Genomic DNA, 23,839 nt, shown 5'->3' with positions numbered 1-23,839 from the left:
GGGCGTCTGCACGGGCCGGGGGGATCCGGGGCCCGGGGGATCCCTCTGCGAAGCCCGCGGTTCCCCGACGGCTCGGTGACACCCTGGTGGGTCGCAGCGGGCGTGGGATGTGCCCGCGGGCGGGGACTTGGGGTCTCCAGCCTCCTTCCCTGGAGCCCAGCCTGTGCGGCCCGGGCGCGCCCCCTGCACCCCCGGGGCCGGGCCGACGTGCTGCCCTCGAGGCGGGCGCGCGAGCCCCGACGGCCCCGGCCCACAGAGCGAGGCCACCTCGGCGTCCCCGCCGCGCACGAACGTGTCCCTTACTGGCAAGTGCGGGGGAAACGCGCGCGCGGGAAGCGCAAGATGCCCTCAGACTCGGGACCCCACCGCGGCGGGAGCAGCTGACCCGCGCGTCTGGGCAGAGCCCACGGGGCAACCGGCCTCTGCGCCCCGAGAAGCCGCCGCCGCCGCCCGCCCACCTAGACCAGCGCCCGGCCCCGCGCCGCCCGGGGGCCCTGCTGACGGGCCGGTCCCCACGGAGGCTGCCCCGGGCCGCGGGAAGGGCCTGGAGCCAACAGCTGGCCACCGGCTTCTGGCGAAAGGACGCGGCGTCCTCGGGAGCCAGCGGGGCCCCAGCCGACGCCCAGGACCCGGGTGCTCTGAGTGGGCGCTCAGGCCGCGCGCGCAACCCGGCAGATGAGGTCTCCCCGCGTGGAGGGGCTTCCTGGCAGGGGGACGGCAGCTCCGGCTCCCGCACCACCGCCCCTGGCCGCCCGCAGAAGATCGGGGTGTCCGAACCAAGTGCAGTTCGTTTATTCTGGAAACGCAACGTCAGGCCCCTTCCTCGTCTCTGAGTGGTTGTTCCCTCCCTTTGAACAGCAAAGCGTCAGTCAACAGGGCAGCGGGCAGGACGGCCTCGCCCCTCCGACAGCAGCCCCGCGGCCGCAGCGCCCCGCAGCGCCAGCAGACGGCTCCGGCCCACCGCAAGGTCCCCGCCAGGACTGAGGCTGCGGAGCCCACGTGAGGGGCTCTGCTCCAGGTTCCGTGCGGAGGTTCGGCGGAGCCTGCGTCAGCCGCGCCCAGGCCCAGGGGACGATCCCGCTTGGTTGGGGACACGTGCCGTCCTCCACAGCGCACCGCAATGGGCTGCCCTCCCGAGACCTCGGCGCAGCGCCCCACGCGACGCCCGGGTCCCAAAGAAGAGGCGGTAACCCATGTGGTGGTTTCCTTCCAAGCCAGGGTCCCCGGTCGCCCTTCCACGCCCCCCCAAAAGTCACGGCCACACCTCCACCGTTGGCCTCCGTGCCTCCGAGGCCTCTGGTCCCATCGCCACGACCCACCCGGAGCCGGCGTGAGGCTTCAGGAGACCCTGTACTCCGTGTTTTCCTGGCGGCGGCCCCCAGATGTCCTTCCTTCCCCAGGCGCCCCGCTGCGGGACCGTCCACCCTGAGGCCCTCACGTCCGTCCCGCGGCTAAGACATTCCCTTCCTCGATGCTCTGCAGCTGCAGCCGCTGGCTCGCAGGCGTCCTGCTGCCCCGGCGGCCCCCGAAGCCAGCCCCAGGGACAGTCCGGGCCGCGGCCAGGACCCCGGGCAACGCCTCCTCCCCGAACAGCTTGACTTTGGCTTCGGCCTCTATGGCTTTGGCCAAGCTGGCCGCGTAACCGTCCAGGGACTCGTGCAGCTCGGCTTCCACGCGGAGAACGGGGTTCCTGGCAGTGTCTGAGGGAGAAGCAGAGAGGAGGTTACCGGGGCCGCGACCACGGACGGCGGGGACGGGCTCGCGGACGCTTCGCTGCCCGGGCAGGCGGCGACGCCAACTGAGGGCATGGGTTTTGTGGCCAGTTCCCGAGGCTCAAACCCTCGGCGTCCCATTTCCTCCCTGGGGAGGTGTGGCGCTTCCCCGACCTGCCTCCTCGGGGCAGAGGGAGGTCTCGGCGCCCCTCTTCCCAGGGTCCCGTAACTGCGACCATGAAGTGAAGCCGCCCGGCCCACAAGGGCCTGACGAATACTTCCTAGTAATGACATTCACAGTTCCACGCCTCTACCAGGATTCTCTGATATCAGCGCCCCAGAACCATGGAACGTCCACGCCGCCTCTCTCCCGGCCACACCGGCTCACACCGGCCAGAGCCTCGGGCCTGGAAGTGTCATCAAGGTCCGCAGGCCCCACCCAGGATCAGGACCCCGAGAACCCACACCGACGGAGAGAGAACCTTCACCCTCAACCTCACACCCACCGCCTTATTACGGCCCTGGCCGCCCGTCTTCCCCCTGGCATTTGGCGGGGGGAACAGCTCATCTCCTACCCCTCACACCTTCTGGAGCGGGGGCGACGGCCACCCCACGTGAGGCACGCCCCCTCCGTCGTCCGTTTCCGGCAATCTGCAGCCAGCCTTGGGCGCTGCTCCACACACACGATGAAGGAAGAAGGGAGGGGCACGTGGCCTCCCCCTGCCCCCCTCACCTGTGCCCCGCCCTGGCTGCAGACAGGCTGCCCTCACAACTGCCATCCCCACGGAGCCAGCCTGATGCGGCCAGACAGGTGCGCCGGGAGGACCGGGGAGGGATTCACTCACTATTTATTTCCGGAGTAATGTGTGATAAAGCCCACGAGGCTGCAGGCCAGACTCTGTCCTTGCATCTACTTTGTCTCTCCGACCTCGCGACTGTCCCTCAACTCGGCTGGAGTTGGGAGAAGAGGAGGGATCCACGGCCAGCCTAGAGCCCGCACAGGGCCCTGCTTCCCTGTCCCGGTGGGCATCGCCACGTCCCTGACTGCCCCTTCCGTCCCTGTGGTGCTGGTGGCTGCGCCCGTGGGCCGGGATTCAGAGCAGAGAGAACCCTCCGTCTGTGGACACTCTGCGCGGTCCCCTGTCCCTCTACTGACCAGCGTGTCCGGATGGGAAACCAGACCCTACGTGCCGGGGCGACAAGGTGCCGGCAGCCCAGGTGGGTGACAAGCGTGGGCGCCGTAGCAGAGCTCATTCCTCTCCTGGGACTCACGTGCCCTCATCAACCCCAGGGGCAGCACGTGGTCAGGGCGGCACCCTCAGCTGCGGGAGGAACACTGCGGGGGGCGGGGGGGGCACTGCTTCCACTTCCCACGAGGGGCAGCAGAGGCTCAGAGCAGGCAAGTTCGGCCGCCGGCCCGCGCCCCGCCCAGACACGACAGAAACCGGAAGGCTCAGAGGCTTTTACCCAATCCGGCAGCTTCGGAGGGAGATGGGAATCGGGGTGGGGGTGGGGGTGTCCACCTAGAGGTCAGCAGCAACCCCCCCCAAGCCCAGATGCCGCCCACTCCGACAGCGGGGGGCCTAAGGCCGAGGGAGCCAGGCAGGGTCCGCGGCCGGCAGGGCGGCGGGCAGGGCGGCGGGCAGGGCGGCGGGGCCTGGGAGGCTGGGGGCGGGAGCACGGCTGAGCCGAGGAGCTTGCCCGGATCCTCGCCCCTGCCCCAGGCGGTCCTGAAGCAGCCGCCGCAGACCAACCTCTAATCTGTTCCACTTCATCCTCAAAGGTCACGGAGCTCCTTCTCTTGCGGGGGCAGGTGCAGTGGGAGGGAGGGCTGTCCTCCGACGCGCAGTCCTCCAGCAGCATCACATCCGTGCCTAGAACCGAGGCTGGGCTGTGCGCAAGGGACGGGCGAAGCGGGGTCCTCCCCCGCACCCTCCCCACCCCCCTGCACCCTCTCCCCGCGGCTTCAGTCCCGCCAACAGCTGCATCTCCCGCCTGCAGCGTCTGCCCAAGAAACACGGGGGCCGCACCTCATTTCGGGGGCCCGCGTCAGACACGAGGAGCACGGCGTGCTACCCAGAGAGACAGGTGACGTACGACAGGTGACTCGGGGCATTGAGCCAGGCCTGGGATTGGGGTGGGGGACAAGGCCCTATGACAGGGAGCTTTGTGTCCGGATTTCCATCGTTGAATTTCCATCATCGTTAAAAATACATTGTGCTAAATAAACGTTTAAAACTTGAGAATGTAGAGTTCTTAGGAGATCAAAAAAGAACTGAAAAATAAACCCCTCAAAAAAGTGGGGAAACAAGGCAGAGGAGCGGGGGGTGCTGCAGAGAGAGCCGGCAGAGCAGGGGCGTGGGGGTCCGGGCCCAGACGGGACCCTGGCCTGCGCTGGGCGAATGTCGGGACCAGCCTTGTGCCATCCCGCCCTCCAGCCCGCAACCCGGCACGGCCCCGGGGCTCCCGAACAAGGAAGACGGGGCAGCCCGGGCTCCTCCTGCGTCGGGGCAGGCTGCAAAGGCGCCGCTGCCCGGCCTGCCGAAAGGACGCTCCTCGGGCCGGCCTCAGCTCGGGGTGAGCCCACCAGGTCACGCTCCACAGGGCCCTGGGGTCTGGGGCAGGCGGCCGAATCCCTCGGTGCCTCCAGGCCCCCTCACAGGGCTGGGTGAGGACGGGGGCACGCGTGTGGCACTGCGCTGGGTGCCCAGTGGCGCTCAGTCAGAGCCAGTCGTTCCTAACGAGGCACAGCGGGCGAAGGGTCGGGCTCACACTCCCGCACGCCGGCCCTGGGGGACCCACGGCCGCGCTCCTTCTCCGGGCGGCGAGGCCGTGCCCTTCCTCCTCCTCCTTCGTGTCACGGCGTCCCGCTCAGAGAAGCCGTTCTAAGGCTCCTCCCCAAATACTCGGCAAAGGGCCGCGGCTCCCCCCCCCCCCCCCCCGCCCCGGCTACAGGCTTTCCTGCGGGGCAGAGGCCCGCGGGACGGCGGAGCGCCCTCCCCAGCCCACAGGAGGCTCCTGACGGCAGCCGCGGCTCCACCTCTCGAAGCCGGCGCGGGGCCTGGCCAGACGCACCTTCACTGCGCCAATGAACGTACGTCCGCGGCTCTCGGGCCCCCGCGGGCTGCGGGCACGGGAAGGAGCCTGGGGAGGGACCCAGAGACCTTCCCTTCCTTCAGCTCCCGCGAGGGACTCAGGGCCAGCGGGGCCGCGTGCTCAGCGGCCGCCCCACCGGCCGACGGGCGACCGAAGACGGGCGGCAGACGTTCGCAGGGAACATTCCGCCTCCAGGGAACACGGACGACGACAGGCCGGGTCTGGGTCTCGGACGACGACAGGCCGGGTCTGGGTCTCGGTGCTCGGCTCCGGCCCTCGGCCTGCCCGAGTTCCGCGGCACAGGCCGCGGGCAGGAGAAGCAGGTCAGGGCCGGGATGAGATTTCGGAGCTCCCGGAGGCGGACACGGCGCCAACCGCCCGGCCGTCAGCCCAGCTCGCGGGCCCCGGGGTGGAGAGCGGAGGCCTCTGCCGCGAGGGGCGCCCGCGGCAAGCAGCCGGCGGGGACGGCGGCATCACAGGCGGTGGCGGGACGGAGGCGCTCCGGCCGCAGGATCCCCTGGGGGCCCGGGTGACGAGGCCCTGTGACAGACGGAGGACCCCCCGGCTCACAAGCGGGGACGCTCCGGGGCTTAGAAAGAGAGGGAGCCTCTTGCCCAAGAGGGCACAGCTCGGACAAGGCCCGTCGGACACGGCGGGGGCAGCTCCCGGTCCCCAGCCCTGTAACCTTCCACACGTTTCCCTCCCTGGGGTCTGCCAACAGCCCTGTGTGGGGGAGAACAGATCTCAAGTCCCCGTGTTATATGGGGAAACCAAGGCACGGAACCCCGGCAGCCGGGAGGCCTACCTGAGTCCTGGGAGCAGCTGAAGCCGGTGTCCCCCGTGCTGCTGCTGTTCCCGAGGGGCTGTCCGCCCGCCATGAGCGCCGTGAGGTGGGGGGACAGGCCCAGGTCTGGAAGGGAGAGTCGGCACCGTCAGCACAGACCAAGCCCCGCGGAGGCGGTCACCGGCCTCCATCTTCGGTTGGCCCCACCGGCCTCGCCGCTGCCCCCCACCCCGTCCTCTCTGTCCCTTGCAAACCGGGCTCTCCACCAACCGCGGGATCGGAAGCCCCCAGCTGCCCTTTCCCCTTGTTCCTGTCCCCGGCGGGGGTGGGGGGGTCTGCACTGTGACAGGATTCCCTGGGCCCCCCGAAGAGGAAACTCTCACAACAACAACAACAACATGCCAACAAGGCAGGGGGAGCGAAAACGTGGGGCAAACGTCTTGGGAGGTGACCTCCCAGTTACACGGGATGGGGCACACCGTGACCTCCGGAGATCCCGCCTGAATACTGGAAAGGAACTTTGAAAAGGTGCAAACCACCGAGTGGGAGAGAATGCCCGTAAGCCGGCAGGTGGGGACGGGGTCCCGACCCAGGGAGCGGGGGCCGGTGGCTGGGGAGGCCAGGGCAGAGGCCGGTCTCACCCAGTGCCCCCCAGAGCTCAGGAACCGGAGGCCCAGCGTCTGCAGCAGGTGGGGCTGGACAGAAAGTCTCTACGGGCGGCGGTGGCCCCCCCACCGCTCTCCCCAGCCCCGGCTCAGGCGTTCGGCCCCCCTTGCTGGCAGGAGGGGATAACCTGGAGGCCCGGCCTCAGAGACCCCGCCACGGCCGAGACACCGGACAAACCACGGGTGCAGCGACAGGCCGCACAGTTAACGTGGGCCGCCCCCCGCCCCTCGGCCTCCCGAGCGCACGCGGGCCTCGCCGCCAGCACGGAGCGTGGCCGCTCACCAGACGCCCGGGGACAGGGTCGGCTTGAATGAGATGAAGGAACATGGAAGAAACAAAGAAAGAGACTGGATCTCAGAACAAACAACGGAGGGAGCTTAAGAAGTAAAAAAAAAAAAATCTCCACGCGTCCCCGGAAAAAGTTGCAAGAATAATGACTGCATGAGCACGAGAGCCAGGGCCCCTGGAGGCCACAGCGGTCACGAGGAGCTCGCAGCGAGGACACCTGCGCACGCGAGGGCACACCGTCCGGCTCAGCAGGACGGCCCGGCCCGGGCCAAAGGAGCCCCCCCTTCTCTCAACTCGCACCGCGGCGCTTCGGAGGGCACGAGGGGACGCCAGCGGGCTTTCCTTCCTGCCCCGGAGCCGAGGGCGCGTCGAGAAGGGCGGGCTTCTCTCCGAGTCACCCCTCCGTGAACTCGGGCAATCGGAGCGTGTTGGCGGGGAGGCCCGGGCCCAGAGAAGACCCCACACGCGCTCGGCCCCGTCCCGGGCTTCGGCCTCAGCATGGGACCGCGTGTCGGGGAGCCCGGCCTGGGAAGGAGCCCGTGGGGGGCCAGGCGCCGGCGACTGGGATGGCCCAGGCCGTGGTGGTTTGGGACACGTCTCTGAGGCTGGGTGGGAGCCCGCACGCGGCCTGGTCTCCAGCAGACGGACTCGTGGTCCGAGCCAGACCGCTGCGGCCGGGCTGGAAGGTCTGGAAACGGCCGCCCGGCGGCCCTGCCCGGCCTGTGTTTATCCGGCGTTTACCACTCGACATCGGGCGCTGTTACCCTGGGGTTTCTCGCCCGGAACAATACCACATCTGCTGGGTTGGGCCCGATCCAAGCCCTGTTACGAAATTTAAAAAAAAAAAAAAAGGCACCACGCTGACAGGCCCGGGGGATCTGGTCCAGCCTGGGGTGAATTCGAGTCACTAGCGCCTTTAGGAGGCTGGAAGCGCCGCCGTGAGCTCTGGGCCGAAGGGGCACGGGGAAGTCACCGGGAGGCCTCCAGGCGGCACCAGGGAGGACGGTGCCAAAGCGCAGGCCCAGGGCGGCCTTCCCTCCGTCCGGCCCAGACCGCCCCGGGGGCCCTGCGGCCGGACCGCGCTCCTGAGCGTGTCCGCAGCTCCTCCCAGAGGGCGGCCGGGACGGCGCGGACCCGGCTCCCGGAGCCCCGAGCACCAGGCGGCATCCGGAGCGGCTGCCTTCGCTCGGCGCCCGGGCCACGCTCCCGGCCCGGGGGGGCCCTGGGCTCCCTGCCCCGCCCGCCGGGGAGGTCTGTAGTAGCCCGTGGGAGAGTTGCGGGAAGGACAGTCTGGCCTTTCCCTGGAGGCCCCTGACGGCCCGCAGACGCCGTCAGCCGGGGCCGCGCGAGACCCCCGTGAGCACGCAGCTCGCCTTCCCGCACCGGAAGCCCGTGCCCACGCCGGGGCTGACCCACCCACCACGAGGTGGCACGGCCTGACCAGGTCGGGTAGCCCGGAGAGCCGCACTGCTCGGGGAGCCCCGCGGGCGTCTGTCCGGAAGCCCTCCCAGGCAGCAGGTCTTCCGGCGGCTCAGGGACAGGAGGCACGAGGGCGAACCCAACCCCTTCCTTGCTCCTCTTCGGCCTGCGGCTGACACCGCAAAAACACCCAGGCTCGCTGATCACGGTGGGTGCGGCTCCCGGCCTGGGAAGGCCCACCGAGCGCCGGTCCCTGCACCTTTCTACCCACAAGCATCTGGCAAAACTGTTTTCCCTCTGCAGGGAACGACCAACAGCTGCCTCGGGACTTACCAACCAAACCGCAGCGGGTGTCTCCCGCCCCTTCTCCCTGGGCACGACCGCGGACAGCACCCTCACGGGTCGCACGGAAAACCTCAGCCCAAACCAGAGGTCTGTCCTTGTGCGAGCTGGACACCCGCCCCAGTCTCTGTCCCCGTTCCTTTTCTTGCCCCATTCCTAGCTTGCATGAAACATAAAGCAGCTCCTGTTTTTTGCCTGGAAGACAAGTGATTTTACCAACGGTGGATAAGTTCATCAGAGACACGAAGCTAGACCCCGGATGCGGTCCCGGCTCACGAGACCTACTAGGAAACACGGACTGGCCAGGGCAGAGGCTGGATCTCACTGGTTAAAATCCTAGGGTACGGAGAGAATCTTCTCCTCCGATCAAAAAAAGGCCCTCTCTTGGGGACGCCTGGGTGGCTCCGTCAGTTAAGCGTCTGCCTTCGGCTCGGGTCGTGATCCCGCGGTCCTGGGATCGAGCCCCGCATCGGGCTCTCTGCTCAGCAGCGAGTCTGCTTCTCCCCCTGCTTGTGTTCCCTCTCTCGCTGTGTCTCTCTGTGTCAAATAAATAAAACCTTAAAAAAAAAATAAACACAGTGGAAATGTCTCTTTAGGGAAAAAAAAGGTTCCTCTCTTGATCTCGGGGTTGCGAGTTCAAGCCCCATGCTGGACACGGAGCCTACTTTAAAAAAAAAAAAACAAAGACCAGACACTCCCCGACTTCCTTCCTCTCTCCTGAAGTGACACTCCGTCAGCCCGTGATATAAATCGGTGACGCTGGTCTGTCGCTGCCCCACGGAAAAGCTCTCCTGTTGCACCACCACCGAGCAGCCACGATGGTTATGAGCCGTTTCTTCCCACCCTCCTGAGCGGGAAGACGGGAAGACGGAGGACTTCTCCACACTGGGATCTGAACCAGCTGTTCCCAGCCGCCCTACGCGCCTTCAGGGTCTCTGTCCCAGCAGCCCGTCCGGGTGATGATCTCCCTCAAACACGACCCCAAAACACCTCGCTAGTAACACAGTACTGACTGCCGGAGGCAAAAAAATGCTAAAAACCCCGGGTGAAGGCTGAGGGAGAGAGAGGATACTCGCACAGCCTCACTGTGTCTTAATTACAAGGGCAACAACAGGGACTTTAACGGGGGGGACCCACCAGATACCCCTGTATGGGCTGAGTGTGTCTCCCCAGGACTCGTAGGCCCTGACCCCCGACGGGACGGCATCTGGAAACGGGGCCTCTGGAAGGTAACGAGGGGTGGACGAGGTCATGAGGGTCAGACCACACGGCTCGCTCTGTCCTGTCTCCCCACCTCCCCCGGCCCCCGCGAGCCACAGCGGGAGGACAGCTAGGAAGAGCCCACCAGAGCGCAGCGGGCGGCACCCTGACCTGACCGAGAGCCCTCCGTGCCTGTGGTGGGCGCCCGTCTGCGGGGGTCTGCGACCGCACCCCGAGCCTAGACAGGAAGCATCAAGGCATCACGAACTAGGAAAAGACCTCCGTGGCCCTGGCGTGACGGCGACGGGAGCACGGCGCCCAGCAGCTTTCCCGCCCCGAGCCCACGACCTCACTCCGACCCTGAGAGCGCACGGGCGAAACGACACGCAGGCCCGTCCACGAAAGCCCCGACCAGTGCCCCCCGAGCGCCACCGTCACGGAAGCCAAGGGAAGCACGAAGCCTCGTCAAGGCCTGAGCGAGACAGACGGAGCCGGGACATGAGTGGGAACGGGGTCCCGGCAGGGACGAGGGACGGGCACGGGACGGCGGGGGGAAGCCGAGCCCACCGTCTGGTTAACTAGTGAACGCGCTGCCCCAAGACGAGCGTCTGGGCAGCTGCCGCGGCCCGGCCGGACGCTAACGCCAGGAGAGGCAGCGTGGGTGCCTCCGTGCCCGCTTGCCCGCGCTTCTCCAAGTCTAAAATTATTTCAAAACAAAAAAGGGTTTAAAAAAATCGATCTCTCTAGAGTAATTGCTCTGGGTCTCACCACAGGCCGAAGGCCCGTCTCCAGACACTTGCTCCCACGTCCGTTACCAGAGGGAGGCGCCGCTTCACCCGCGGGGGACGGTGACATTTCAGCGGGGGGCAGGGGGCCCCCGGTTCGGGAACTGCCCGCGACACTAAGCGGAAGCCGCTGAGCAGCGGGAACGGCCCGGGAGGGGTGCGCTCGGGCTGGGCGGCCGAGGCCGGCGGGAGCGCCCGCGCGGGAAGAGCTTTACGGAACGCCGGGAACACGCGCGGGAAGGACGGGCCGGGAGCGCGGGCGGCCGGCCCCACGGCCCGGCTGTCGGTAGAAGGAAGGCCAGCGAGCCGCGGCTGGGCGGACAGAAAACACACTTCTGAACCCTGGTGTCGCCCGCCTTGAGCTGCGGAGCTTGCAGAAGGGACCCGGGAAAGACAAGGGATGCCCCGCAACGTTCCTTCCCCGAAGGACACCTGGGCTTGGAGGCCCCGAGCTCACCCGCAGGCTACGCCGGCCTGAGGGGGCCTCCCCGTCCCGGCATGTTCCCACGTCACCTGTGATCCTGTTGGAGATGCTGAAGAGCCGGGACGTCCTCTGTCGCTGCACAAACGGCTCCCGGTAGTACCGATCCCCAAAGCACATACCCAGCAGCTCCTTGCGGACCGTCTTGTTCCAGAGCCCGTAGATCAGGGGGTGGCAGACGGCGCTGGTGAAGGACAGCCACGTGGCCCAGGTCTCCAGGGCCGGGGAGACGGAGTTCTTCCCCCAGAGGGCCTCGGAGGTGATGACAAGCATGTAGGGGCCCCAGGTGACGGAGAAGGCCCCGAGGACCACCAGGATGGTGAGGAGGGCTTTGCACTGGTTGGCCGAGTAGACCACGCCCTGCAAGGCGGTCCTCCTACTGCCGGACGACGAGGTGGAGGTGCTGGAGTTCTTCCTCCCGTCCCTCTGGGCGTCCTCCGCCGCGAGGACCACCGCGCCACAGTGCACCTTGCGCGCCTTGACCCTGGCCACCCGGAAGATGAAGCCGTAGCACAGCAGCATGACCAGAAAGGGGAACAGGGCGCACCAGATCTGCCAGAAGGCTGTGTAGCCGGGCTCCCGGTGCCACGCGGCCACACACATCCACTTGAACTCGTCGAACTCCACTGACGACCAGCCAAACAGGGGTGGCAGGCAGCCGACGAGGGAGTGAAGCCAGATGTAGACCAGAGCCATCACAGCCCGGTTCCCCGTGATCTTCATGGGGTACGCCATGGGGTACAGGACAGCATAGTAGCTAGAGAGGATGGAGGGAGGCGAGAGAGAAGCGTCAGAAGGGAAACAGCCCGGAACGGCCCCGGCGCCCTCCAACGCAGGGAGCCTGGATGAATTTCTCCACTCGATCCAGCCACGGGTGGGTGCTCCTGAAGCAGCTCCTTCCCCCATCTTGTCCCTGACATGTCACAGGCGGGGCCAGGTCACACAGCTTTGTGCGAACCTTCTCCCGACAAGAGCCGGATGCCGGGAGGAACCCACAGCTCAGGCAGTCCCGTTCCCAAGTCACCGCGCCAGAGCCCGGTCAGAGCAGGAGCTGTGGCAGTCCTGCGGCATCCGGCACCCAGCCAGATCGCCGTGTTGCTGGCATGAATCCACTTAGATCAGTTTTCAGAGGGTCATTAAAAACCAGAATAGTGTGGGCCCCTGGGTGGCTCAGTCATTTAAGCGGCTGCCTTCGGCTCGAGTCATGATCCCAGGGTCCTGGGATCGAGCCCCGCATCGGGCTCTCTGCTCCGCGGAGGGTCTGCTCCCCCCCACCTCTGCCTGCTGCTCCCCCTGCTTGTGCGCTCTCTCTCTCTCTCTCTCCCTCTCTGACAAATAAGCGAGTAAAATCTTAAAAACATAAAGCCAATAAACCAAAGGACTATGGAATCCATTCATTCAACGACCGTTCACCAGAGGCCGGCCGTGCTGAGCACCAGGACGTGCACCGAGAGGCAGTGAGGAGAGGCGGAGGGGGACAGACGGTAAGACCAGCAGGAGAATCTGGGATGCTAAGAGCCACACACCAGCCTCACAACAGCTGCGTGAAGCGGTGAGCGTTGTCGTTATCCTCGCTGTACAGATGAGGACACTACAGCAGAGAAAGAACCCTAACCCAAGGCAAGGGGCAGAAACACGTCCCAGGGCACAGGCCAGTGGGAGGCCACCTGGCAGGGCTGGCTGCTGGTCCCTCGGCCCTGTGGGGAGGGGGTAGGCCGGGCAGGGCACCTGTCTCAGGGGTCAGAGCCAGCTCCTGCCAGAGGTGGCCCCCGACCCAGGTCTTCAAGATCAGAGGCCCTGGCCCAGGAGGGAGGGAGGAGGACGGCAGCTGGCGGGGGGCGGGGGGGGGGGAGAGGCGAGCCAGCGTGCGCCCCGTGGCGAAGCTGCCCGAGCACCATCAGACGGAGGCAGAGCGGAGGCAGAGCTGGAGGTCAGGGGCCAGGGGCCAGAGGCCAGGGCATGCGAAACCTTGCAGGCCTGAGCCTTGAACTGGAAAGGGTGAGAGGATATAGACCGTGGGGTTGGAAGGAAGCTAGTCCCCTTCCCACCCAGACACTTGATCCAAAGGAAATGCTGTGTAATGAATAACAGGGTTTCCCCACGAGGGCAGCACGTGCGAGAGAAGGGGTGGCCGAGAAGACGCTGCCCGGTACAGGCAGGATGTGAGAAAACGCCTGCGGTCATGAGAGTCACACGTCTCCCACGAGGCCGCCTCCCCACGGGGACCATCCTGAGCCACCCTGGGCACCGGCAGCTCAGGGACAGGGCCACGGCCTGAACCGTCCCCCGCCATGCCTCTCCTGGGGGACTGCCCCCCACGTCACCCTTGCGAACCACCGTCCCCACCCGAGGACAGCCTGGGAGGGCCGATGTCGGGCGCAAGCTCCGGCCCAGATGGAGCATGGGCAGACCGCGCTCCTGACCGTGGGTCTGAGGTGGATCCCCCAGGGCCCGGCACGCATTACGGCTCCACCGCGCACGGCCCGGGCTGAAGCCATCGCAAGCTCATCCCTCGGTCTGCATCTTGCAACGTCTACGCGGCCCAGGGAAGGAGCGCGCCTTCGGAGCTGGAACACGGACGGTGACCGCCTGTCTGCTCGTGGCTCTGCCGTCTACGAGCTGTGTGACCTCGGGGGACTGATTCAGCCTCTCAGGGCTTCTGTTCCCAAACAGGGGAACCGCAGGAGCCCTGCCGCAGGTCTGCTCCGAGGACTCAGCGGGCTGGACAGAGGGAAGGGCCCGGAGTGCGCCTGCTCCTCACACGGCAGTGGGGACAGCGCCTGGCCTCCGCCTGTCCACCGACCTTTCCCCCTTCCTTCCTGAAAATGGGAGCCCAGATGTGTGTGCTGCTCCCAAATGCCATGACCGGAACGGGACACTGGTCCCTCCTGAGTCCCGGGAGATGAACCAGGCCATTCTGGGGGGTCTCCTACCTCGTGCCAGGTGACAGCTGAGACCCTGCCCTGTGCGGCACCATCCCAGTGCACGACGTGGGAGCACGTACGCTCGGGCCGGGTGGAGGGGCGCCTGGGAGGCTTCCTTCACTTAAAAAAAAAAAAAAAAACAACAAGGCAGGGGCGCCTGGGTGGCCCAATGGGTTAAAGCCTCTGCCTTCGGCTCAGGTCATGATCCCAGGGTCCTGGGATTGAGCCCCACATCGGGCTCTCTGCTCAGCGGGGAGCCTGCTTACCGCTCCCACCGCCTGCCGCTCTGCCTACTTGTGATCTTCTCTGTCAAATAAATAATATCTTAAAAAAAAAAAAGGCAGAGATTTCGACTTCTCTTTCTTTTTTGTGAGCTTTACTTATTGAGAGAGAGGGAGAGGGCGTGGAAGCAGGGGAGGGCAGAGGAGGGAAACTCAAGCAGGACCTGCTGAGAGTGGGACCTGATTCTGGGCAGAGGGTTCCCAGGACCCACGAGATCACGACCGGAGCTGAAACCAAGAGTTGGACGCTACGTGCCGAGCCAGCCAGGCGCCCCAGATCTCTACTTTTCTCTGCCTCTTTAAAGACTGTGCAGTGCCCTCTGACCCCAAGACCCCGCGGCACGAGCCTGTCCGGCTGTGGGAACCCGGGCTTGGGGAACGTGAACCGCGCGGCACCTCTGACCGACTCCGGCCTGGCGGTCGTAAAAATAATGACAATTAATAAGCCGGTCTCCGTAACGTAGCCTCGGGGCTGTTCTTAACGCGGCTCATTACTGTTGCTATACGGCCGGACTTCTCACGCTACCCCCGGTTCTGGGTCCGCCACGGACTACGGTTCTGGCCACGAGCAGTTCCGGGGGACGTGACCGCACTCTCCCAGCGGGGCTCCGCATCCCCTCGGGGGACGCCTCCCCGAGTCCGAGGGGCCCCCACACAGCAGAGCGCCGCCATGTCTATCCAGACCCTCCAAGCACCACCCTGGCTTTAGGGGCTGTTTCCAGCTTTTGTAAAACGCACAGCGCTGTGAAGATGCAGAACAGTCACTCCACATCTGCCCACCCAAAAAGAAAAAAGGGTTAGGATTTCATAGATTTGAAACTTCAGTTCTTTCCACTTAGCCTCATTTAGGCGCAGCTGAAGGAAAGCACAGAAGAGCGACCGCCCGCGCCCCGCAGGCCATCAGAGGCCGAAGCGGAGGGCTTCCTCGGCCTTCTGGGCGCCCAACCGGCTGCCGGAGCTCAGTCTTCTCTCCCGCGACTCATTTTTACGCAGGAGCCCAAGCACGAGCCCCGGTCCCACCAGAGGCCCCCGCCACGTGGCGTGTAACTGAGCTGCCGTCACGCACCGCGGCCGGACGCCCGGCGGGGCCCAGGACGGCCCGCCGCGAGGGTGACCGGCCCGAGACGGCAGCACGCCAGGCTGGAAACCTGGGGCTCGATGAACCGCCCGCCGGACCTGCCTGGGCGCTCGCTTTGCGGTCCTTGGGGCTGAGCGGGAGCCCGGCCTTCCCCTCCTCGGGGCTGAGCGGGAGCCCGGCCTTCCCCTCCTTGCGCCGGACGAGCTACCTACCAGCAGCGCGGGCTTGGGCGGGTTCACAGAGCCCCACTTGGCCCGTCTGCAGGATGGGGGTCGGTCGAGCGGCTGCTCACCGGCTGGGATGCGAGTTCATTGAAAGCACAGTGCGGCACCGGGCGGGGGACCGGCCAGCAGCCCCTCCGCCTGAGGTCGCGACCGGCACCTGGGATCTCGCCTCTTCGGCTTTCTCAGAGGCGCGTCTCCTCCTTCTCGCCCGCCCGTTCTCTCTGCTCCTCCTCTGTCCGCTTTCCCGGCTCTTTCCTCCTCTCTCTCCCTCCACTCCCTCCCGGCCCCTCCCCGCCTCTCCCCCCCTCCCTTCTCTCTCTCTCTCTCTCTCACAAACACACACACACACACACACACACACACACACACGCAGTTGCGTCTTCAGGTTTCCAACAGACCAGGGCAAATATGTGACCTCCCAAATCACCAAGATTGAGTAAAATCAATTTACTGAAACTAAGCAGGCAGGAGGGCTGTAGGTCATTTAAACGGACAGGATCAAAGTACCTGGTCCAGTCAGTCTGCGTCTTGAAGCCACGTGAACGACCAACACCAAGGAAACCAAGCGCGTGTGCCCGGAAGTCATCTGAAGACACCAAGGTTCACGGCCGTCCCCACACTGTCACCACGGGGTCCGCCGGCTCCACCTCGGGCTCGCAGGGCAGCGACCGGAGACCTACCTGTCACCACAGGGAGGCCGAGGTCCCTTCTCCACTAGGGCTGGGTCACGAGGGGGCACCGGCACCGGGCTGTTGGGCCTGGGGCGCGGGGATCGGAGCTCCAGGGGGACAAGTGCGCTGCTGTGTGTCACGGGTGTCAGCCCGTCTCCAGCCACGCCCCTGGTCTCCAGCAGCGACGGACCCACACGCCTACCCCGCTCCCCAAGCACGCCCGGCCCCGTGTCCCTTCTCCCTGCCCCGCAGCCTGGCGGTCCCTCTAGCACAGTGACATCTGCCTACTCCGCGGTCCGCATATGATCTCATCCTATGTCCCTGCCCCTGCACGAGCTCCTCGGCGTGTCTGTTCCTCTCGCCCGGCTGTGTCTCCCCAGCAGCCGCCGCTGGGCCAGGCCTGCATCCCCGAAAAACTGTCACAGAACAAGCGGACCCCGTGCCTTCACGGGCAGGTCCTGCCTAGTGCTTACGCGCCTCTGGTCCTACTCGCTGTTCCCGCTGATGAGCGCAAGCGTCCCCTTCCCCGGGGGCTTGCCCAGCCTGCCCCCCAAAGTGGGCCGGCAGCTGGGCCCGTGGTGTTTCGTGTTCACCGCCACACCTGCCTGCCCGCCTGCCGTCCCCACCCCGTAAACTCCCGGTGGACGAGGTCTGCCTCCCGCCAGCCTGAGGACTCTGCTCAGAGCCTCCCCCGGACTGGCCGGCCAGCTGGCACCCCAGTGGGAGAGAAGCGGCTGGACGGGGTCAGCTCTCTCCGCGATGGGGCACTCTGACAGCGGGACCGGACGCCGGGCTGAGCTCGCTGGGAACCCTTCCCACGCAGCACGATCTCCCAAGCATCCATATGGAGAGGACCCCCCAAGAGGCACTTAAAAATGAGTCCCCCCGCTCCGCTGTAGCCGTGGGCCCTCACTCGGTGCCCCACAGGACCTGGGGCCCAGGAAGGGACACTCAAAGGGACACGATCTTTAAAAAGCAGAGAAATCAGGACAATGAGACCCCACAGCTCCCCACGGCCAACAAGGTACAGTTGTTCTTTTCAATGTTATGTGATCAGCCTCGAGGGGCGGCTGACAGCGGCTACTGCAGTAAAACTCTGTTCGAGCTTCTGAAAACCTGCCTTTGACACAAGAAGAATCTTCAAAGTGTGTTTACTCCAACCGAAGCCACCACTCCCCACATGCTCCTCCAAACTGCCATGCAGCGGAAAGCCAGGAAGGGACGGGTCAAAATAAATCTCGAACGCCCAGAGGGTGGACTGCCATGCAACCGTTAAAAACCATGTTCTCAAAGGCCGTGTGACGCTTGCAGGCGGAAGGCAGAGCTCACCATCGCTTCTTAACTAGAAAAGCAGATTGCGAAAACCACACGAGCCGAAAAGCCCGTTTAAAGAAACGAGCTGTGCGCGACCAAAACTTACTAGAGGCAAACACACTAAAACCGAAAGATTGCTTCCGAGGGCTGGGGTTACGGATATTTATTCTAGTCTTCACATTTTCTGTGTCCTTCTCATCGGCGGAGGGAGGGGGGAGCTAATTAGAGAGGCCAACTGACGAGTTCTGACCATCCGCTCCCTTCGGTCTGCATTCCACGGCCACAGAGCGGCAGGGTCTGGCCTTGGGCCTGGTGGAGGCCTGGGCTCTGGGCACGCCGTCAGCTGACGATGGATGGTCCCGGGGGAGCCCAGGGCCGCGCCACCTCGTGACGAGAACTCTGACTCCGTGTTTTCCCTGCCTCCGGCCGGCCTCCCCCCTGCGGCAAGGTCAGCCTGCACCTCCCTCAGAAGGCAAACACCTGCCAGCGATGAAGGCGTGACTATCCGCAAAACCCCAACAAGCACGAGGAGTGCGGGGCCACCCGACCTGCCGGACAGCAGCCGCCCCCTGGGAAAGCCTGACACGTCACCTTTCCCAACTTCTTTTTCTCATCTATAAAGCACACGTCAGAGGTTTCAAGAACTTTTTTTTTAAGCATTGGAGTCTCTTGTAAAAATAAATAAGTAAATAAACCTAAATGCAATAAAATCAGAGGTGCCCAGGTTGCAGGAAGGGACGGAGGAGGACGCAGAGCCCCGCTTTCTCCTCCTCCCCAGCAGAAGCCCCGGACGTCCTCCCGAGACGGAGCAGAAGGCACAGGACCAGTGACCTCCCGGGGTCCCCCCCCCCCCCGCTGCCCGGCACACAATCACTCCTTAATTCTTCAGTTCCCCGAGGCCAGCTTACCGGTCCACGGCGATGACCCCGAGCGTGAGCATGCTGGCCGAGCTGATGAGCAGGTACAGAAGGGCCGAGAAGTTGCACCAGACCACACCGAAGACCCATTCCCTCCGGACGGAGCTGGTGGCCACGAAGGGCAGCACCAGCACAGACAGCAGGAAGTTGGACAGGGTCAGGCTGAAGACGAACTTGTTGCTGAGGGTGAGCAGGTAGGACTTCTTGTACAAGGTGACCACGACGAGCAGGTTGCCCAGGCAGACGAAAACGGCGATGATGACGATGGTGACAAAGTCGGTGATGACGCCGCCCCCGGCGCCACCGTCCTCGTGCGTGTGGTTACTCAGCTCCTTCCTGTGGCCGAGGGAGGAGTTGAGGCTCATGGTGGGGCACCTCGGCGGGCGGCGGGCAGAGCATGCCGGGCGGCTGGAGAAAGAGGTAAGACCAGCGCACGGGGAGACGCGTCAGACCCCACCGAACGCACGCGACGCACGAGCCGCGAGGCCCGTTCTCCCTTCGCCAGTCTTCCCCGCTCCAGCGCCACCGCAGCGGCCTGTTCCCCACAACCGACCTCCGTGTGTCCCTCCCTGCGTCTCCTGGAACGATGGGCTCCTCCAGTCTAACCCAACCTGCTCGAGTGCCCCGAGGCCAGAGGTTCGAAACCTTTGATGTACCGAGGGAGCCCAGGAGTGGGGGGTGGCGAGAGCCGATTCTCGGGCCCCGCCCTGAGATGCTGGTCCCAGACTCACAGCCCCGGCCCAGGAGCCTGCATTTTGAACAAGCAGGGGGCAGGTGGGCTGTGGTGCTTTGGGGCCCCCGCAATTCAGGGGGGTCCCCGAACCAGCAGCGGCAGCAGCACCTGGAGCCACAGAGACAGACCAGTTCAAGCAGACCCCTGAGTTCCGGACCAGAACCTGCACCGCGACCCCCCCCCCCCCCGGGCTGGTCCGCGCACCCGGGAAGGGTGGACACTGTGCTTATCGTAGGGGCTCTCGGAGGTGGCCGAGCGGGGCTCCGACACGCACCGTTCGTACTGAGGCCTCTTCCCTGCTCTGGTGAGCCGCGGAGAAGGCCGGCAGGGACCTGAGCAGGTACGTGCAGGCCGCTCTCCGCCACATGCGGTCCTGCTCTCGGGACGCTGGCTCGGGATCTGGGCTAAGCTTGAAGGCTGACATCTTAGCATTCGTCCTACAGGATGTTTCCCCAAACGTTTCATCTACTTTCATCAGCCAAAAAAACCCCACAGACACTTCCTCCGCCTGCTCTTGTTCCGACAAACAGAAGACTCCAGAAAGGAGGAACGTTTTCCTGCCACGGGCCAGGTGCCAGGAAGCCTGGTGCCTAAACGGCCACACACAGCAGAGCCTCCCCCGACTCCCGCCCTTGACCTGACGCCGCTGTCCAAACCCCTTTGGCCCCAGAGAGCTGGTGGCTGAGAGGCCGCCGTCCCCTTCCAGCAGTCCCGAGTGCAGGTCAGAAAGCTTCCCTTCCGAGGGAGCCGGCTGCCGGGGGCTGGAGGCATGAGCAGGGGCGAACAACCCTCCCCTTGAGCCTTTAAATGCCTCGCAGGGGCCTTGCCTGCCCTTCTAGAGTCTCCTCCTGGAGGATGCCACCTCCAGACCCTTCACTCATTCAGACACCCCTGTTTGGACCTGTTTGCAGACAACGATGACCCTCTTGCTTTGTGGTTCCCAGAACTGAATGTGCCATTCTGGTTGGGGGCTGCCGGGTGTCGAGCACAGGGGGCAATTTTCTCCATCACCAGGACAATCTCCTGCTACGATCCGCTCTCAGAACGCGTTTCCTTTCAGCAACGGCATCATCGTGCTGGGCTTCTCTGACTATGCCCAACTAAAACCCAAAACTTACACACACGTGAGTTTCTGTGAAGCCAGGTGACCCCAGTCTAGAACTTATGGCATTAATGTTTTTAAGCCTAAATACAACACATTATTTCTACCAAATTTTATTTTGTGCATTTTGGCCCCATTTCCAGGCTGCTGAAATATTCTGAGTTTTTATTCAGTTACACAGTGTGTTAGTTACCCTGGCCTGTGCAATGAACATTCTTTATAGGTTTGGCTTCTATAGCTGAGTCTGTAAGTTTATTTCCGGGTTTTGTCCCTTTTCTGTGAGTTCTGAATTTTGAATTTTGTTAATTCTTATAAGTAAACTATTGGGATGCCCGGGTGGCTCAGTCATTAAGCGTCTGCCTTCGGCTCAGGTCGTGATCTCAGGATCCTAGGATCGAGCCCCGCGTCGGGCTCCCTGCTCAGTGGGGAGCCTGCTTCTCCCTCTGCCTGCACCTGCTCTCTCTCTCTCTCTTTCTCTCAAGTAAATAAATAAAACCTTTAAAAAATAATAAATAAAATAAAATAAAATACAGTATTTTGACTGCAAACCATTAATGGTATATATTCTATGGACCAGAGAACTACTCAGTGCACTTAGTAGGTTTGACGCTGTCAGTGGTGTAATTTTACAACTACTTAGAACGTAGAGCAAGTGAGTCTACGTGTTGGTGGAGAAAGGAGGCACGGATTACAGGACCGGGAAAGGAGACGAAGGACCCCATGGGTTAAGTTGGCTACTGGAGGCATCAGTATGAACTCCCCGTTCAAACAGAAACAGGTCCAAGGAAATCCCCCGGAATGCAGTCAGAAAGATTAAGAAAGTAAAACTACAGAATAAAAGGCAAATGAGAGAATGAGTAGGAAGTGCTTTATTATTCAACCAAAGCAGAGTGTCTCGCACTAGTTAAGGGAATCCTATCTGCCAAGATGGCGGACCCAGCCGACGCGAACATCTCTGCCACTCCAAATTCACTGAAATACTGGGTTAGGGGCACCCGGGTGGCTCAGTGGGTTAAGCCTCTGCCTTCAGCTCAGGTCACGATCTCAGGTTCCTGGGATCGAGCCCTGCCTGGGGCTCTCTGCTCAGCAGGAGCCTGCTCCCCGCCCCCTCTCTCTCTGCCTGCCTCTCTGCCTACTTGTGATCTCTCTCTGTCATAAAAAAAAATCTTAAAAAAAAAAAAAAAAAAGAAATACCAGGTTAAATATGACCCAAGGGGTTTTTTTGTTGTTTTTTAAAAAAAAATTTTTTTCTATTATCCTATAATGTATTATTAGCCCCAGGGGTACGGGTCTGTGAATCGTCAGGCTTACACACTTCACAGCACTCACCATAGCACAGACCCTTCCCAACGTCCATAACCCAACTACCCTCTCCCTATTCCCCTCCCCCCCGGCAACCCTCAGTTTGTTTTGTGAGATTAAAAGTCTCCTATGGGAGCACCTGGATGGCTCAGTGGGTTAAGCCTCTGTCTTCGGCTCAGGTCACGACCTCAGGGTCCTGGGATTGAGCCCCGCATTGGGCTCCCTGCTCAGCAGGGAGCCTGCTTCCCTCTCTCTCTGCCTGTCTCTCTGCCTACTTGTAATCTCTGTCTGTCAAATAAACAATAAATAAAATCTTTTAAAAAAAAGGCTCTTATGGTTTGTCTCCCTCCCGATCCCATCTTGTTTCATTTATTCCTTTCCTCCCCCTCAAACCCCAACATGACCCAAGGTTTTAAAAAGGATAACAAAGAAAAAGAAAAGCCAAGAAAGAGAAATCCATAGGTACCAGAAACAGAGAGAAAATTCAGAGCCAGAGTTACAATCCCACAGCTGTGGCCAGAAGAGCATGAGACCGAGTTCGCTGGGGCCGAGGCCTTTAATGTGGGAGGGTGACTGTGAGCTCCACAGGCAGAGAACCGGAACAGAAATCCTGCATAAACAGTGGGTTCTAGAAGGGCTGTCCCCTCCGTGAAAAAGGGATTAGAAAAACTCCTCCCACAGGCAAAGGGAAGCAGCAAAACCACAGTCATCGACCTGAGGTTCTGGGTGGAGGATGGAACGCTTCCTTCCATGAGAAATCAAACACTGAGTCCCGTGCAACGCTGATGCCAGCACCAAACCCATGCACTGTACAAGGGGCAGAGATCCAAACTGATGAATCTGTGTAAAGGTTAACGGGGACGAAAGTCAACACAAAATGGCTCTGTGGTGAATTTCCAACACTCAGTGAAAGCAAGCGCACGGCATCCATGCGGAGGCAGAGTCAATGAAACAAAAAGCAGAACTGACATTCCAAGAACTTACACTAATAGGAAAAAATGAATGAGACTTTAAAATAAGTGCTATTAAAAGCTTTAAAAAGAAAAGGGGTAAGAACCATAACGAAAGAGCAGATATCATGAAAAAAATGATAAGCAATTGTGAAAAACAATCAAATAGAAGTTCTAGAAATTAAAATTTTAGTTGTCAAAATTAAAAACTCAGTGGTTATGCTGAGCAGCGGATTTAGCTAAAGAGAAAGATGGTGAACTGGAAGATAGCTCTGAGGAAATTACTCAAAATGCAGTTAAAAAGATTAAGAAACTTTAAATACAAAGAGCCAAGATTCATGAAGGACGGGATAAGAAGATCCAACATAAGTTCGACGGGAGGGCAGCAAGGGATTAAAGACAACGTGGGCAGCAGACACTGCTGGGCGCCTACCCAGCCACCACTCTCGTTTTTCTCCTAGGGGCAGGCCTCTGACTTGGTGTTGGTGGAATCCTCCTCCCAGGGACCCAGAGACAGCAGATCCCATCCCCAGTTCTGAGAGCTGGATGCTGGGTGGTCTAAAGTAACCCTCGTGTCCCCTTTTCTTCCTATCCTGGCAAAACAGTCAGGAGGAGAAGTCTGGGGCTGGTGGGGGTGGGAACGGGGATATCTGGGGAAGGCTGCTCTGATCTCACAAAGACGCAAGGAAGAAAAATCTTTTCCGAAGGCCCCAAGGGCAAAGAAAGCACAGAGCTGTGGCAGCCATCTTGGGATCCTTGGAGATGCTGAGCCGCCATGGTCAGCACGGCAACGAACAGTCAGTCCTCAGGCCGCTGAATCAACAATCCTTCAGGTCACTTCATCCTGGCTTCTGGTTATGGGAAATACCTTTCTTAAAATGATTTTTATTTTTTTTTTATTTATTTATTTTTATTTGACACAGAGAGAGAGAGAGATTACAATCAGACAGAGAGGCAGGCAGAGAGAGGGAGAAGCGGGCTCCCTACTGAGCAGAGAGCCCGACTCGGGGCTCAATCCTAGGACCCTGAGGTCATGACCTGAGCCGAAGGCAGAGGCTTAACCCACCAAGCCACCCAGGCACCCCTTAAAATGACTTTCAGATCTATTGTCAATTAAGTTTCTATTACTTGAGTCGAAAGCATCCACCCTGCATTAGGTCGCACCTACGCTGTCCGCACCGGGGTGGACATAGTTCTTAAACGGGGGCTGAACATTCTCTAGAGTTAAAGAAACACACGAGTCCTCAGAATGAAAGGGCATATCAATTTCTAATAGTAAATCAGAAAAAAGTCTAGGATGCGTGGTTGGCTCAGCTGGTTCAGCGTCTGCCTTCAGCTCAGGTCATGATCCCAGGGTCTTGGGATCGAATCCCGCATCGGGCTCCCTGCTCGGTGGGGAGTCAGCTTCTCTCTTCTCTCTGCTTGTGCTCTCTCTCATTCTCTCTCTCAAATAAATAAATAATCTTAAAAATATTCAAAAACAAAATGAACAACAAACAGAAGACGGAAAGAAATTAAGAAAGCACTACTGGTGCGTGTTACTGTCCAGCAGCCCCACAGCTGGCTCGGG

General features: G+C 62.2%; 1 protein-coding gene across 5 annotated transcripts in view; it reads right to left on the bottom strand.

Annotated features, from left to right (window-relative positions):
- Positions 1-776: 776 nt before the first annotated feature.
- The window catches only part of GPR161 (G protein-coupled receptor 161), a 41,872-nt gene continuing 18,809 nt past the window's right edge, over positions 777-23,839 (bottom strand). For 3 of the 5 annotated variants that reach the window (XM_080823882.1, XM_080823881.1, XM_080823883.1), the window contains exons 3-8: positions 18,174-18,590; positions 13,707-13,817; positions 10,806-11,530; positions 5,614-5,718; positions 3,467-3,586; positions 777-1,700 (exon numbers count right to left, since the gene is read on the bottom strand). In XM_080823882.1, the coding sequence (XP_080680008.1) occupies positions 1,435-1,700; positions 3,467-3,586; positions 5,614-5,718; positions 10,806-11,530; positions 13,707-13,817; positions 18,174-18,547 (1,701 nt within the window). In that variant the 5' untranslated portion in view covers positions 18,548-18,590 and the 3' untranslated portion in view covers positions 777-1,434. The remainder of the gene's footprint in view (positions 1,701-3,466; positions 3,587-5,613; positions 5,719-10,805; positions 11,531-13,706; positions 13,818-18,173; positions 18,591-23,839) is intronic. The other 2 variants (XM_080823884.1, XM_080823885.1) reach the window with 2 other exon arrangements.

The sequence above is a fragment of the Martes martes genome (assembly GCF_963455335.1).
Source record: "Martes martes genome assembly, chromosome: 15".
In the NCBI taxonomy this organism is placed as follows: Eukaryota; Metazoa; Chordata; class Mammalia; order Carnivora; family Mustelidae; genus Martes; species Martes martes.
This window is presented reverse-complemented; position numbering and strand designations above follow the sequence as displayed.